The 17,111-nt window shown below is 38.1% G+C and overlaps 1 protein-coding gene across 3 annotated transcripts in view; it reads left to right on the top strand.

Moving 5' to 3' along the window:
- CNTN1 (contactin 1) overlaps positions 1-16,538 on the top strand; it is a 388,261-nt gene extending 371,723 nt beyond the window's left edge. For all 3 annotated transcript variants that reach the window (XM_053556863.1, XM_053556866.1, XM_053556864.1), the window contains exon 24: positions 14,058-16,538. In XM_053556863.1, coding sequence (XP_053412838.1) covers positions 14,058-14,134 — 77 coding nt within the window. In that variant the 3' untranslated portion in view covers positions 14,135-16,538. The remainder of the gene's footprint in view (positions 1-14,057) is intronic.
- The last annotated feature ends 573 nt before the right edge of the window (positions 16,539-17,111 follow it).

Below are 17,111 nucleotides of genomic sequence, written 5' to 3'. Positions count from 1 at the left end.
AAAGAAATTCATCTTGGCAATCTGGCATTCTCTGACAGGGAAAGGGCCATAGTCAACTGTAAGGAACAAATACAGCTGCCAGGATAAGCTGCCAGCAAACCGCATACCTCTGTCAAACAAAAATACAGAAATCTATTTTGCTTGGCATATGGGTTCCTAATTGCCAAACAAGTAGGAGCAGTTAGATTAGTGGGCTTTGCTGAATTGGAGAAAACAATCCACCAAAACCGTTAGCACTTATAAAGTCAAGTTCTTAATGGATATTTATAAACTAATATTGACTTTGATTGTCATACATAGGAGGAAACAGAACTAATATTCTTGAAAATTGTATGGCTCAGTGTTTGATATTCTTAAATCTATTATGGCTTGCTAAGAATCATAGACTCGTGGCATAGTAGGAACGTTAAGACTTACAATATTGAACCCTATCATTTTACGGAAGAAAAATCCACATCCTTGAGAAGTAAAATAGCCAAAGATCACAGCAGCATCAGAACCATGTCTTGAGCCCAAATATTCCCTTTTGCCCAAAGTTATATAACTAGTTATTGAAAGAACTATAAATAAATCTTATGCTATCACTTTTCTTCTCTACTTAGCTTGTTATTTTTCTATCTTAATGAGGAATAAAACGGTAAAATTACCAAAAGCAAAACAAACAAGATGATGCATAGAAAATATAATAAAATGGACACTCCAGGGCAAAAAAAAAAAATCAAAAGTAGAAAAATGTTCTATACTACAAAGATCAAGTTCATTTTACTTTCTGACTTCTCTTTTATTTTCTTTGCAAGAAACTTAAAACCAAGGACAGTAAATATCTATTATTTTGTGTCATTCAAAAAGTTAATGCTTATAATAATTGGCTTCGAATTCATAACTGTCTTAGCATCTTCTGAAAAGAAATGTTTGAAGCCAACCCTACTTATTTTCTAAAAAGTCACCTCCTTCTTTAATTCTTAAGGAACATTAGGCCATTTATAAAATAACAATATCACATATGGCCTAAAGGAAATTTTAACATTAACCTCATTGAATCATGTAAGTTTAACTGCAAATTCTATGGATTTCCAGGCAAGTAGAACTTTTCTACTATGTACGTTTTTATATCTCAACACTATTCTACACTTTCACCATTGATAAAAATTTAAATAAAATGTAGATTGGGGGCTCAGCACTTGTAGCTCAGCAGCTAGGGCACCGGCCATATACATCGGAGCTGGCGGGTTCGAATTCAGCCTGGTCTGCCAAACAACAGTGACAACTACAACCAAAAAAGACCCAGGCATTGTGGCGAGTACCTGTAGTCCCAGCTACTTGGGAGGCTAAGGCAAGAGAATCGCTTAAGCCCGAGAGTTTGAGGTTACTATGAGCTGTGGCCATGGCATTCTACTGAGGGCAACATAGTGAGACTCTGTCTCAAAAAAAAAAAAAAAATGTGGATTGGGTTTGAAACTTGGGAAGAAAAAAAAATTATCAAGAGATGTGCAAGAAGAAGGAATGAAACAAAGAGGAGAAGTCAACAGATAGTAATTCTAATATTATTTTATTTCAGATGTTTTATAAAATCTCAGTGGTTAAGACACATTTGAAAATATTTGTTTTTACCTCTATAGCTTCACATGGATCAATTAAGTCATACAAGAAAATTGGACTACATGAATACTTTTAAATTACCTTTGTCAAAATATTGATTCATACATGAGGCTAGATTTCAGTGTGTTGTCCCCTTGAATGTTTGTTTTCACTGATTTCTCCTACAAAATTTAAAAAAAAGAAGTAATTTTCTAACTACTACTCACAGCTGTCCAAGAAGAAACAGACACAATTAAGTATTTGCTGATGTGTCCAAAGCCAATAAAAGACCCAGAATCCGAACTAGGGAATCTAACTCCAAAACAAAGCACTTCATCATCAACTTACCATTGTTTTCAGGCTAAACTCTAATGATTGGTTGAAATTAGAAAATTAAAAACTCAGTTACTGTGCCAAAACATTTACATTCTACATTTACCAAGTTTCGCAAATACCCCTGTAATATGCACCACAGGTGTCAAATGGTTTATGAAGTGAGTGTATGATGCCCCATAATCATATCATTGTATACAGTTATGATTTAATAAAAAAATTAAAAAAAAAAAAAAGAAAATTAAAAACTTCTATTAGGGTTTCCTTTGTAAGAAATAAGGACAGAAATGCTGGCAAATCCTGATTCTGCATCTATCCGGAGTAGATCTCCAGGGTTACTCCAAAAATAGCTCCAGTACTCTGAAATATTTACTGAAATATTCATTTAAGTCTTCAGTAAATAAATAAATCACTTGCTTTTCTTACCTTGGTTAGACTCAACCAATTGGAAAAATAGGTTAAAATCTGAGAAAGATAAGTTGGAGAGGGTGTCAGTGACACAGATGAGCAATTACTGGCCACGCACTTTTCCAATTCCCATGAAATACACTTTTCCCAAGATCAGACAGAGCATGATTCCTGTGGTATAGTCTTTGACCAAAGATCACCTTGACCAATGAGTTTGGGAGATACTGATTGTTCTTTATGGCTTTTGGTGTTCCTCGCTGTGCATTTGCACTTTTTACTTGAAGATTACTTTCTTTTTACCCAGATCCCCTCTTTTTCTCCTGGATCTACACAGCCCTTTCACTGGGGAAAGTAGTATTCCTCCTGAGATAAGAAGGAAAGCTGCCATCTTCTCACGTGGCCCTGCTTTGGTGGCACAGTGATTCGTTGAGGGATGGGAACCTCTTCCAAGCTAGTTCAATCATAGAAAGCCACAGCTCATGGTCTGGGAGTGCATGTGTGTCTCAAAGTCTGCAAAACAGAGTCATTCTTTGAGACTTTTTCACTGGAGTTAAAATAAAAAAGTAGCCAGATCTGTTTGCTTTTGCAAACAGGGGCCAATCTCTGTTGAGGGAGGTCAGTCTGCGAATGTGAGGCAGAGGAAGAAGAGATGAAAGCCACAGATGTGGAAGACACAGGAGTTCAGTTCTCCGGCTGCAGTTGGCCCTGAGGCCAGTGCAGCCTCAGAGCTATCTTTGGTTGTAGTTCTTTTTCTCAAATGAAAGATCCATGACTATCATGCCAGAGAAGACGTAACACTGGAGCTACACAATTAGAGAAAAATTCGATAGGCCCAGTTTATGCTATTGTTTTGCTTAATTTTTTAACCAATTACTCTTCAAAAAACACATTGCAAGTCTAGAGAATGACTTACTGCCATTTCCTGGGAGTTTTCTACTAGCTGTATATTTCCTGAAGTGCTTTATATAAATCAACTTTTTTTAAATCCCCATGTTCCATGGGATAATGGAGTTGCCATCATGAGCATATATAAGACAAAAATCTAGCGGCCTCTGTGAATAAAGCATCTCCTTCCCACCCAGCAGTGAGCTTCTAAATATGATGGCTTTTGAAGACTGGCTATGCTGCTTTTATACACACACACATTCATATAGATATGAGTCACTGATAGATATCTTCTAATTCTCACAATAAAGGTATGGGACTTATTATCCTCATGGTATAGTTGAAGAAACTAAACCTTAAAAAAGATTAAAGGACATGCTCAAGATTACTCAGACAGTAAGAGGCAGAGTAGCTCCTCAATATTGTCTTCACCAGCCTCAGAGCACCTTTCTCTTAGCCGCACATGATTCTGTTCCCTGTAAACCCTAATGACTCTTCCTAGGACAGGGCTGTCATTGCCTGCCTATTGATCCTCATATTAGCCAGTTCATTCTGTTCAAATTTAAACAGCCAAAGACCAAGCTCAAACCTACAGTCTGGAAACATTGGGTTCATTGGCTGGATGTAATAAGGAAATAGGTCCCAAACAATCATGGGCTGTCAGTTAAGGGGAAACCTCAGATTTGTTCCTATTTCTGAAGGGGGGACAGGAGAAGTGAGGATTAAATAGGGTTGAGGCTGTCATGGGGGGAGGGCAGTTCAGAGACTGGGCATTTCCCCTACTAGATGGGCAGTCCTGCGACTGAGGCATCGATGGTATCAGAGTACCATCTACTCAAAGAGGAGGTCGTTATAGCATTTTCTAGCTGTTGTGTGATCTCAGAAGTGCCTCCTGTAAATTGTACAGTCGGCATTGTCTGTGTCTGCCATACTAATTGATAAAGACGGGTGACTTTGTTCTCTTTTGATCTGAACTGATTTTCACTCCTTCGGTTCCAGAGATGTTCTTACTGTTTCAGTGCTCTTAACTTGCCATTGTCCCAACAGGAGTTTTATTGAACTCAACAACTTTTTTCTACTTTTCTTTTTTAGTTTTCTTTAATTTATTTATTCATTTATTTTATTTTGAGGCACGGATGTTGCTCTGTCACCTAGACTGGAATGCATTATCATAGCTCAACTGAACCTCAAATTTCTAGGCTCCAAATATCCTTCCGCCTCAGTCTCCTGAGCAACTACGACTACAGGCCCACACCACCATGCCTAGATGAATTTTCTAATTTTTGTAAAGATGAAGCCTGTACTCTTGCTTAGACTGGTCTTGAACTCCTGGGCTCAAGTAATCACCCCACCAAAGTGCTTGGATTATAGTTGTGAGCCAGTGTACCCAGGCTTGAGATGTGACATTAGGTTTTTAATTGGTGATTTTTCTGACTTTTTGTTGTAGTTATTTAAGGTTATGGACATTCCTTTCAGGGCTGCTTTTATTGTATCTCACAGATTTTTGTCTCTTGCCATTCAGTTCAAGGAATATTTTTATCTCCTTGATTTCATTGAATCCAGGATCATTCAGCATCAGGTTGTTTAATTTCCATGACTCTGTGTAGATTTGAGTGTTTCCTTGGATTGATTTCCAGTTTTACTCCACTGTGGTCCACTCTGGTCTGAGAAGATACATGATTTGATTTCAGTCTTTTTGAATTTGCTGAAACTTGTTTTGTGGCCTAAGCTATGATTAGTCTTAGATAATTTCCCATTTGCTGATGAGAAAAATATATATTCACTAGTAGTTTTTTGGTAGAATGTTCAGTAAGATGTCTGTTAGGGCCACTGGTTCTAGAGTCCTGTGTTTCTCTATTCATTTACTGCTTCAATGATTTGTCTGGAACTGTCAGTGGAGCGTTCAAGTTCTTAACTATTAAAATGCTACCTTTTTATTTCTTTGCTTAGACCTACAAGAGTTTTCTTTATGAAACTGGGAGCGCTTATGGTCTTAGCAGTGTGAATTACGTTGGGATGCCCGGTTTAGTATCTCAGAAAGCAGGTGGTGCTAGGGGGGGAAAATCAGCCACTCCCTGGATGATTTGTCAGTAAGTGCTGTAATGGACAGCACAGTACAGTAGGTGGCGCTTGTGTGGGAAAGTCAGCTCCTCCCTGGATTTGTCAGTAAGTGCTGTAATGGACAGCACAGTACAGTAGGTGGCGCTTGCTACAGAGTCAGGTGCAGTGCTTTAGTTGGGACCTGTGACTGATTCTAGTCCCTCAAGAGAAGCACCTCAGATGGTGAGTGGGGTTCTGGAACACCCAGGGAACCCATTTTCTCCACCACAGCAGAGGTGGGTGGAGGAGAGAGGCTGGGCAGGGCTGAGTAAGGTGAGCCTGCCTTCTGGCTCCTCAGAGATGGGTATAAGAGCTGTCTCAGCAGGGGTTGAGCATCAGCTCCAGACTGCTGGGGAACCCACCAGTGAGGGGCTGAATTGGACTCACCAAACCAGAAAGTCTGCTCACGGGGAGGGGTCATGTGGGATTCAGAGTCTGGCTTTCAGGAGTGGGTTTTGCTCTTCTTCCTTCGTCCCTGCCCTACGGTCCCCTTCTGGCTTCTGGCCTCAGGCAGGAGCTCAAACTAACTGAGCTCATCAGCAATGACGCTGCAGGCTGAGTGCTTCTCTGCCCAAGATCCTGCCCTTTGGAATATTGTGGCTAGAGTAGTCCGCCTGAAATCTCCTATAGCTTATGGCTCAGAGTTTCAGCCCTACCCCCCACGATGCACACCTAAGGTGGTGGTGAGCGGTGGTTGAAATGTCTATCAGAAAGATGAGAATATAGTCTGGGAAATGTCTAGATAGAGATCAGAAGCTTAGAGATAGGACATAAATAAAATTAGAAAGTAACTGATATTTGCCCCTGCAAATACCCTGCAACTCCATTCACCCTGACGTGTAAACTGTAACTTTTCTTTCCTAAATCCTAATCCAAAGTGTTTTTTGATCTGTAGTTGAGTGCTCCCCTGTCCTTCAGCCTGATAGTTTTCTTCCTTGAACAAAGAACTGCCTGTTTAAATAGAACATGAAATTGTTATCTTTTCACTTTTTTGCCTTGTATATACACCCTCCCCCCAAATGTCTAATAAAAGACCTTGAATAATCAGGTCAGAACAGTGCCTATTAGCCTCGTGAGGGGCTGATACGGTGTCATCTCTTACAGGTCAGAACGCTGTGTGTGTAAATTTCTCAGCCCCTCTGTCCCTTTGTCTGTCAGGCCCCGCAGTCAGGCAGAGTTCCTGTGCAAGGTGACTCCAGGTCCATGCTCTGTGGCTCAGTTCTCAAGTTGCAACATGTGGTTTTCCTTTAGGGGTAGGAATACACTACCCAAGCACTGTGACCAGGACTCACACTACACTTTCTTCCCAGTTCTGCCCACACGGGAGCCTTCACCTCCCAAGGTTGGTTCACAAATCTCCCTTCTATGTCTTTGAGTGATATTATCAAGTGATATAAAATCCAGCCTGTGGGCCTAATCCCTGGTCCCCCAAATTCAATGCCTCACCATACCAAGGAAAAATGTGTTGGACCTGAGTTGCCAATGGAGTGCTCAAGCAGGTTAATGTCCCTCTACTAAGGGATGTGCCCTGCTCTGCTGGAGCAGCCAGGTGAGCAGCCCTTGGGAGGGCCAGTGAGCAGGGAGCTCACAGTTCAAGAACCTCTCGGCCCACTGCAGGTCTTCAAGAGGAAAGATATGAGCCCCATTCTCTGTGACAGTACCGATGTCGTGGACACCCCTACAGAGTGGACGCAGCTGTTGCTGAGAGCCCACGCGAAGTTGTCTTTGGGGGCACCCGTGTCACTTGGCTGCAGTGGGTAGAGGAGGGAAGGGAGAGGGAAAGTCTGAATGGGGGGGGGGTGGCATGCTGGTCCTCTTTGTCCCTCTCCCCAGAAGGCAGCCTGCCCAGAATGTCCAGGCTTTGGGATCACACAGACCCCCGGCACCCTTCGGCCTCTGTTACCACTGCAATTTGGACAAGAATTAGGATATATTTGTGTGGAGATTAGTGACACAGAAACTGAAAGGCTGACGCTCCCTGGGAAGGACAAAGGTGCACATGGGTGGAGAAGCAACATAGTACTTGGCGTCTCAGCTCGGGTCTGTGGTGCCTAAAGAGGAGCAACCCTAATGCGGCTGGCTGCCTGGTGCTTGGTTTTCACGAAGCTCCCAGTTCACTGACAGCAGCAAGTTTTAGACTCCTGAGGGTGGTAAACTTCTCCAGCAGCTTGGGAGCCTGCCGACTAACAGAATGTGAGGAGAGGAGCTGCACCTCCTGCCCCTTGCACGGACTCTGCGTTTCTTGGGGGTCGCTCTCTGCCTGTGTCTTGTTCCTTCTTGCTCTTCTCCATAACCTCTTCCTGCAGAGCTTCACTAGGTTCCGGCGGTATTCCCTCAGATTTGCGCCTGAACTATGTATTTTTTTCACCTAAAACTTGTTCTTCTTTCTGAAATGATCTGGTGACATCATGATGTCTCTAGTCAGCCATTTTGTCCTACCCTGCAAGAATTAGTCTGGGAAGTTAGAGAAAAATATCAAGAAAGTCCAGTGGAGGAGACCAGTACTCTAAGTTGGTTTTGCATTTCTTCAGATGGGGAAAAATGACTCACGAGACCCATGGTTCACTCGTGTCTAACATTCATCAGATATGTGAAAAGAAAAATATATCTTTACTATTTAGCATATAATTACTGGAATTATACTTGAAAGCAGCATTATGATATATATATATTGTTAGATAAAAATTAATATATATTGAAAAATACATCGAGAATATATAGATACCACATTTGAAATAACTTTAAATAGTACTTCAATCAGGTCTCTAATTTTTGCTTGGAATATGGAAGAGAGTTGAACATGAAGACCACAATTATATAAGCTTGAGCCATTAGAGAAATAAATATAACACACGTAAACATGAAGTTTATTTTAAATAAATCAAAATCCCTGATGCCAAAGCCACAAATTATGAAATTGTATTTGGTTTTCATACTAACACCAAAACTTCACAATGGCATCTATAATTGACTGAACTTCTTCCCACAGCCTCACTTTATGCTGTGCCAACCCACATATTCAGGATAGTACGTAAACATGTATCCCATCACTGATGTAATTTGTGGTCAAAGGAGGGAGCATTGTAGAGACCCTGCAGTCATCCTCAGACAAAGGTCTTCAGGACAGATCATTTAAATTAGGTCAAACCTTAAAAACAATGTTTTACTGTGTGATTGAGGTTTCTTTCTGGCCATCTTATTGAAATAAAATAATGTGTGGGCTGTGACAAATTTTTAAAAATATGTAGAAAAGTAGAAGGTAAAAAAGAAAAAAAAACTACAAGAGTAAAAAGACTTCTTTAAACAGTTTAGGGGTAACTGTATTTTCCCAATATGGCACTTAATTTCCTTCTGTGACTTTGCCTTGACACATTAAACGCAGGGCACAGTGTCCTTATGCATTTCTGAAACTGATCCCTTTCTAAAGTTATCTACAGAATCAGATCATGGCAAAGAGGCCAAAAGACCATGGTCTTTGCATCTGGACAAATGTAAGATCTCATCCTATCTCTATTCTCTACTGACTGTTGACCGTTTGTTTTTTTTTATTAATATTAAATCATAGCTGTGTACGTCAATGCAGTCATGGGGCACCATACACTGGTTTTATAAACAGTTTGACACATTTTCATCACAGTGGTTAACATAGCCTTCCTGGCATTTTCAGTTATTGTGTTAAGACATTTATATTCTACATTTACTAAGTTTCCCATGTACCCTTGTAAGATGCACCGCAGGTGTAATCCCACCAATCACCCTCTCTCTGCCCATCCTCCTCCCTCCCTCCCCTCCCTCTCCCCTTTCCTATACTATAAATCGATAGTGATGAAAACAGCATGGTACTGGCACAAAAACAGAGAAGTAGATGTCTGGAACAGAATAGAGAAGCAAGAGATGAATCCATCTACTTACCGTTATTTGATCTTTGACAAGCCAATTAAAAACATTCAGAGGGGGAAAAATTCCCTATTTAACAAATGGTGCTGGGTGAACTGGCTGATGACCTATAGAAGACTGAAACTGGACCCACACCTTTCACCATTAACTAAGATAGACTCTCACTGGATTAAAGATTTAAACTTAAGACATAAAACTATAAAATACTGGAAGAGAGTGCAGAGAAAACCCTTGAAGAAATTGGTCTGGACGAGTATTTTATGAGGAGGACCCCTCGGGCAATTGAAGCAGCTTCAAAAATAACACTGTTGACCTTGAGCAAGTCATTTTAATCTGACTCAGAGTTACAGAACCTATAAAATCAGGACAATAAGACCTACCATTGTAGAATGTTGTATTAATGTCATCATAAATATTTGATAAGGTGAACATGAAGTCTGTCTTGTGGCTGTTGAACAGTGAGCAGCAGGTATCACAATTGTGATCAGTGTTATCTTTGTTCGTTTATCATATGGCTTCTGCATTCATAAGGCTATCGGCAGCTATTCCAGGGCTGTTTATGTTGCTCTTGCTGTCTGCCCTCACTTTTTGACCCTCACTGTTCTGTTCATTTCTCAGAACCTCTTTATCTGTATCTGATAGTGCAACCCTCTTGTGTTTCCACGCAGCACCAAAAGCAGGGAAGACAGACATGATTATCTTCAGGGAAAATGAGTGTGCTTTTAGTGACCAGATACAAGAGAAATGCCCAAAATCTCCATGAATTTTCCAAGAAATGGCTGTTTCAGGCCACTTGTAATATGGTAGATAAATAATGATTTAAGGTTTCAAATTTAGAAATAGGATATCAAAAATTAACACAAATCTGTTATACATATTTGCAGGTTTTATTTTTTAGCCCTTCACTCATTGTAGGATGTGTTTACTGAAGATAGTGCCTAAGAACTATGGAGAATGAGAAGAAAGACATGCCTTCTTGATCACATTTTCTAACACTTTCTTAATAATTCTAATGTACGCAGGACATAGACCTAGAAATTGACTTGACTATAGGAACAGCCCTTCTGTGTGGCACCCAAGATGTACTATAAGTCCAAAGTATATTATATCATTTTAATTTTTAATTCACAGCATAATGTCTCAGGAAAATTGTTCTTTAGACAAAAGTTGAGGATTATTTAATATTATGAGAAATACATTCCATAAATCATTGTATGGAAGTGTCTAAGTGTCTTAAAACCATTGGGATATGAAATTACACAAGATCTATCTGTAAGCCTATGACATCATTATTCCAGGTAACATGAATATCTTTACTACATCTCTTTATCTTATTTTTTTCTACATTAAAGAATTTATTGAGTTCAATTTATTTCCTGATTGTAAAAACCTTCTTCTTCTTCTTCTTCTTTTTTTTTTAATCATTGGAGATTCATTGAGGGCAAAGAACCAGGTTACACTGATTGCATTTGTTAGGTAAAGTCCCTCTTATAATTGCGTCCCTCCCCCTAAAGGTGTGTCATACACTGTGACTCCCCTCTCTCCTTCCCTCTCTACGCTCTCCCCTTCTCCCAGCCCCAACAGTATACCAGGTCATTAATTTTCCTCATATCATAACTGAATACATGAGACTCTTGCTTCTTCATTTTGTGATGCTTTACTGAGAAGAATGTCTTCCACTTCCATCCAGGTTAATACAAAAGATGTAAAGTCTCCATCTTTTTTAATAGCTGAATAGTATTCCATGGTATACATATACCACAGCTTGTTAATCTATTCCTGGATTGGTGGGCATTTAGGCTATTTCCACATTTTGGCGATTGTAAATTGAGCTGTGATAAATAGTCTGGTGCAAATGTCCTTATGGTAAAAAGATTTTAAAGATTTTTTTTTCTTCTGGGTTCATGCCCAGTAGTGGGATTACAGGATCAAATGCTAGGTCTAGTTTGAGTACTTTGAGGGTTCTCCATATTTCTTTCCAAAAAGGTTGTACTAGTTTGCAGTCCCAACAGCAGTGTAAATGTGTGTTCCCTTCTCTCCACATCCATGTCAGTATCTATAGCTTTTAGACTTTGTGATGTGGGCCATTCTCAAGGGGGTTAGATGATATCTCAGGGTGGTTTTGATTTGCATTCATCTAATAATTAGTGATGATGAACATTTTTTCATACGTTTGTTAGCCATTCATCTGTCTTCTTTAGAGAAGGTTCTATTAATGTCTCTTGCCCATTGATATAAGGGATTGTTGGCTTTTTACATGTTGATTAATTTGAGTTCTCTGTAGATCCTAGTTATGAAGCTTTTGTCTGATTCAAAATATGCAAATATCCTTTCCCATTGTGTAGGTTATCCATTTGTGTTTGGTTGTTGTTTCCGTAGCTGTACAGAGCTTTTTGATCTAATTAGGTTCCATTTGTTTGTTTTTGTTGTTGTTGTTGCAATTGCCATGAAAGTCTTCTTCATAAAGTCTTTCCCCAGCTCAATATCTTCAAGTGTTTTTTACCACACTTTCTTTGAGGATTTTTATCATTTCATGCGTTAAATATAGGTCTTTTATCCATCTTGAATCAATTCTTGTGAGTGGAGAAAGGTGTGGGTCCAGTTTCAGCCTTTTGCATGTGGTTGTCCAGTTCTCTCAGCACCATTTATTGAATAGGGATTCTTTCCCTCAGTGTATGTTCTTGTTTGGTTTATCAAAGATTAGATGGTTATAAGATGTTAGTTTCATTTCCTGGTTTTCTATTCAATGCCAAATGTCTATGTCTCTATTTTTGTGCCAATTCCAAGCTGTTTTCACCACTAAGACCTTGTAGTACAGCCTAAAGTCTGGTAGGCTGATGTCCCTGGCTTTGTTTTTATTACTAAGAACTGCATTAGCTACATAGTGTTTTTTATGGGCCCACACAAAAAAAATAATTTTTTTTTCCAAGTCTTAAAAGTATGATGTTGGTATTTTAACAGGGATGGCATTGAATCTGTAGATTGCTTTAGGGAGTATAGACATTATAACAATGTTGATTCTTCCCAGCCATGATCATGGTATGTTCTATTAAACCTTCAAAGAAGAGCTTATTCACATTCTGCGGAAATTATTCCACAAAATCAAGGAGGAAGGAATGTTTCCCAGCATGTTCTACAAAACAAACATTACCCTGATACCAAAATGAGGAAAAGACCAAACTAAAAAGGAGAACATCAGACCAATTTCACTAATGAATATAGATGCAAAAATTCTCAACAAAACCTTAGCCAATAGACTATAGCTTCTCATCAAAAACGCCATACATCACTATCAAGTAGGTTTCATCCCAGGGTTGTAAGGCTGGTTTAACATATGCAAGTCCAAAAACGTAATTCACCATATCAACAGAAGCAAAAATGAAGACCATATGATCCACAAAAAGCATTCAATAATATCCAGCACCCTTTTCGAATTAGAACACTGAAGAGTACAGACATAGGTGGCACATTTCTTAAACTGATTGAATCCGTGTATGACAAACCCACTGCTAATATTTTACTGAATGGAGTAAAACTGAAAGCTTTTCCACTCAGAACTGGAACCAGACAAGGTTGTCCTCTATCGCCACTACTACTCAACATAGTGCTGGAATTTCTAGTCAACACAATCAAGCAAGGGAAGGAAGTAAAAGGTATCCAAACTGGAGCAGAGGAGGTCAAACTCTCCCTCTTTGCTGACAGTATGATCTTATACTTAGAGAACGCCAAAAACTCAACCACAAGACTCCTGGAAGAGATCAAACAGTACAGTAATGTCTCAGGATACAAAATCAGTATTCACAAGTCAGTAGCCTTTGTATATGCCAGTAACAGCCAAGATGAGAAGCTAATTAAGGACACAATCCTCTTCACAGTAGCTTCAAGGAAAATGAAATACCTAGGAATGTGCCTAACAAAAGAGGTGAAGGACCTCCAAAAAGAAAATTATCAAATCCTTTTTATCTTATTTTTTAAAAGCTTATGTATATATTTTCTAGACTTTTCACCTTCTGTTAGGAATCTGAAACTGCTGGATCATAGTGACAACATGAACATTCATGATCTTATTGTTTTAGATGATGATCATGTTGTGTAAACAGTCCCCACATAATCTTTGATCACTTTGTTTTTCTGACCTAAGAATAAGAGAATTTTGACCCTGAATTCCTACTACTAGGCATCTACCCAAAAGAAAAAAAATCGTTTTACCACAAGGACATTTGCATTAGATTGTTTATTGCAGCTCAATTTATAATTGCCAGGACATGAAAACAACCTAAATGCCAATCAATCAACTCAGGAATGGATTAACAAATTGTGGTATATGGATGCCATGGAATACTATTCAGCCATAAAAAAGTTGGTGACTTCACATCTTTTGTAATACCCTGGGTGGAGTTGAAACACATTCTTTTTAGTAAAGTATCACAAGAATGGAAAAGCAAATATCCAATGTACTTAAAACTAATATGAAGCCAGTAGGTGATCTAATACATACCCAAATAGGAGAAAAACGCATTTCAATTTAACTTGTGGGGAGGGGATTAGGGTGATCTCAGTGAATGGGCACGGGGTGAGGGAATGTTGGCATACTTTTTTGTATGTGGGACATAACTATAAGACAAATTCCACTTAACAAAATCAAATATTTTTGACCTGGTTGCTTATACCCTCACATTAACCTGAAATAAACTTACTTAAAATAAATTAAAAAAAAAAGAATAAGAAAATTAGTTTTATAAAAGAAACCATTTGGTTTTTAGACCTATGTGGTTTTGCCTTCCCCAGGGTAGACTAAATAAGCAACAGTGACTGTTCATAATGAAATAACGTGCACACTTTTGGTTACTTTGCAGGTGCATCCACCCTGTCTCCAAGTCTTACTGGCTTCCTTCTGTCTGCCCTTGGCATCCTCATCTATTTGGAATTCTGAATGTAGTGTGACAGCTGCTATTCCCATCCCAGCTCAAAGGACATGCTTCTTCCCTGGGATGACTACAATTCCTTCTGATTTCTGTGGCTCCACCCTAAGCCAAATAAATTATACTTTAACAAACTATCCAACTGATTTACAACACACATTATGTTAAGGCATTCGGGAACCCCTTCATCCAAAAGAATAAACTTTTAAATGGATATAAATGATTTTTAACTCGTTCCAATATGCCTTATAAACCAGTTAACCTGATTCTGTGACAGTTGCATGATTTAATTCAATGGGACAAGTTACAGTGTTCAATTCAATACTATAGACTGTAGAGTGAAAGTAAAATCACCATACACAGGTGCTTTAAATTAATAACAAGTTGTGAAATATAATAGAGGTTGAAATGTCGGTCGTATGTGGTAAATGTAAGAGTAATACAGTCTCTTGTACTATCCTCACAGTTTTGGGTCCTGCATATTTTTGAATGGCCTCTATCATTCATGACATTGAGTTTTCTTGGGAAAAAATGTAGAGTGTAACTGAAACATTTTGACATAAATTTCATTTCCAAATTGTTTTCCTGAATGAGTTTAAATATTTTGAATATTGAAAACAAAATTCTAGAACTTATTATCAGTATTCTTATTTTCAAAGTAAGTAATTTTCTAAATATTTGATTTGCAGAATCAGTAACTTTTTTTAATTTCTTAATAAAGTTAACATACCATATGAAGTTCTTTTTTTTTTTTTTAGTTTTATATTCTACTCTGGAGTCATTTTATGTTTTTCTTATCAATTTCAAACCTCAAAAATCACAGCTTTTATCTAGATTTTCATGGGTATTACTGTATTTGTTCATATGTGGAATGATGAATTTTGAAAAGTAGAGTGCTTCCTTTTTTATAAGATGTGACAGTCTTTACATGGCTATGAATAAATGACAGCTAAGTAAATATTAGAATTAACTAATAATATTTTAGTATCTTTGTTTTGTGCTTCATTTCTAAGTATAATCTTTCTTTTTTGGAGATGTGGGATCAAGAAATCACCTGTAGATCAAAAAAGCTACAGAATTTCCATTTTTTTTTTTTTGTTTTTTTAAATTTTGTTTTAAGTTCATTTCCCACTTTAATGCAATACTGAAAACCGGCTAAAAATACCAAATTGATATATTGCTAATGGGACTTTGAAGAGTATGCAAAAGTGGAAGGCTAGGAGGAGACAGGTAATGTGTCTTCCCAGGGGTGTCTCCTAAGGGTTGGTGCTTTGGGTTTTACAGATTGTGAACAGGAAGATGCACAGTTCTTTTCTCCACGGTGTGCACGGAAATGTGTTTGAGTGTGGATGTAAAAGAAATCAAGTAATAAAGAATTAGCTGGCTCATGGATAGTGCAATGTCAGATGATTCAAGAGGTATAATCCTATTTTATTAGCACAAACTGCTAGCTAATTAGAGATAGAGTTTATCTTTTTAGAAAGGATACCTTATAGGTTCATAAAAAAATATTTACAGGAAGCAAAATAGATCTATTACTACTTCACCCCCCTTTCTTTAATTTGTATAATTTTTGTACTATATATCTATGTGTAAATGTCTAGAGCCTTCACTATGAAAATATCAATAAATACTTCATTAGTTTACATTTAACTCTTTGTTATAAAAAGAAACTTTTTAAAATACGTGAAATGGATGATTTCCCAGTGGAAGTATGTCAACAGTCTTCAGGTCGTTGCCAGATTTCATAAAATATTTAATTATTTGAAAAGGAAACAAAATGTCTTCATACTTTAGAGAAAGGAATACTCTGTAAGCCTTCTGTACAAATGTTTGTGTTTTCATTGTTAACCTTTGGAGTTTTCCTTTTGCAATGTCACCCATGTTGGGCATTTTTATATAATCAACTAAATCTTTTGCCAAATGCATGCTTGCCTTTTATTTTCTAATATATGGTAATAACAAAGAATATTGGTTAGATTTTGCATGAAAATGGTTCTGAAAGGTAAGAAGGAAAACAGACTTTGGAGGTTGTTTAGTTTTAAATTTCTGACAGATAAAGTAGATTAAGATCTCTCCTACATACACTGATAACTGAAGCTCTTCATTTTCTCATACAGTTGTACAAATTTAACTGGGACCATCAGTTTTAAACTGTTGTCAAGCTAACTAATGTATCATCTGCTTTAAGGCACAAGATTCTTAATTAAACTTTATATAGCTATAGATACATCTGTTGTTTCTTTGTATTTCAGGAAAGGTGATAGTAGCTTTATTTGATACTGATTAATATTGAATTGATTTTTTTAGTTTTTTTATCATTTTTTCAATGGAGTAGTATAGGACTGTACTTTTTCCTTTTTATGAATGAAAACAAATTATAAAAGAAATAAATGTCTTACTGTTGCCCAAGAACTAACAACTGTCCTTCAATGTACCTAAAGCTTTATTTTCAGAGGGGTTTCATGATTAAGTTCGAATCGTACTAGTTAACCAATAGTTTGATGTTTGAAGGGTTCCAAAAAAAGCGTACACATAGAAACACAGACACACACCCAGGCATTGTTGCATTGAAATAAGATCATGGGGTAGTTAAGGTCAACTCATGGCAATGTCAGTGAATTTCACTCAGTGTAAAGGGAGACACTAACGCAAGCTGCTGGGTCCTGAGAAAACAAGAGACTATTTAACCCTGAATGAGCAGAGACTCTCATAGAGGAATTTGCATAAAGGCATGAATCTACAGGCAGGAATTTGCTACAGGTAAAACTTCTGAGTCCTTTGACAGGCCAGGCCCAGAATTCTGAATCCCAGGGCTTCCTGTTCTCAGCCTTCCTTTTTCTCCTGGGTTCTGATTGTGATTTTTGCATTATCACTCTGACCTCCCTTCCTGTTTCCTGAAGGGTGCTTCACCCCGGATCCCGGCTTTTCTTTGTGAATCCTGCCTTCCTTTCTCAGCCCTAAGTATTAGATTACTTCCATTCCAAT

Source organism: Nycticebus coucang, chromosome 12 (genome assembly GCF_027406575.1).
Source record: "Nycticebus coucang isolate mNycCou1 chromosome 12, mNycCou1.pri, whole genome shotgun sequence".
Classification (NCBI taxonomy): domain Eukaryota; kingdom Metazoa; phylum Chordata; class Mammalia; order Primates; family Lorisidae; genus Nycticebus; species Nycticebus coucang.
The sequence above is the reverse complement of the archived record's forward strand: the minus strand, read 5'-3'. Positions and strand labels throughout refer to the sequence as shown.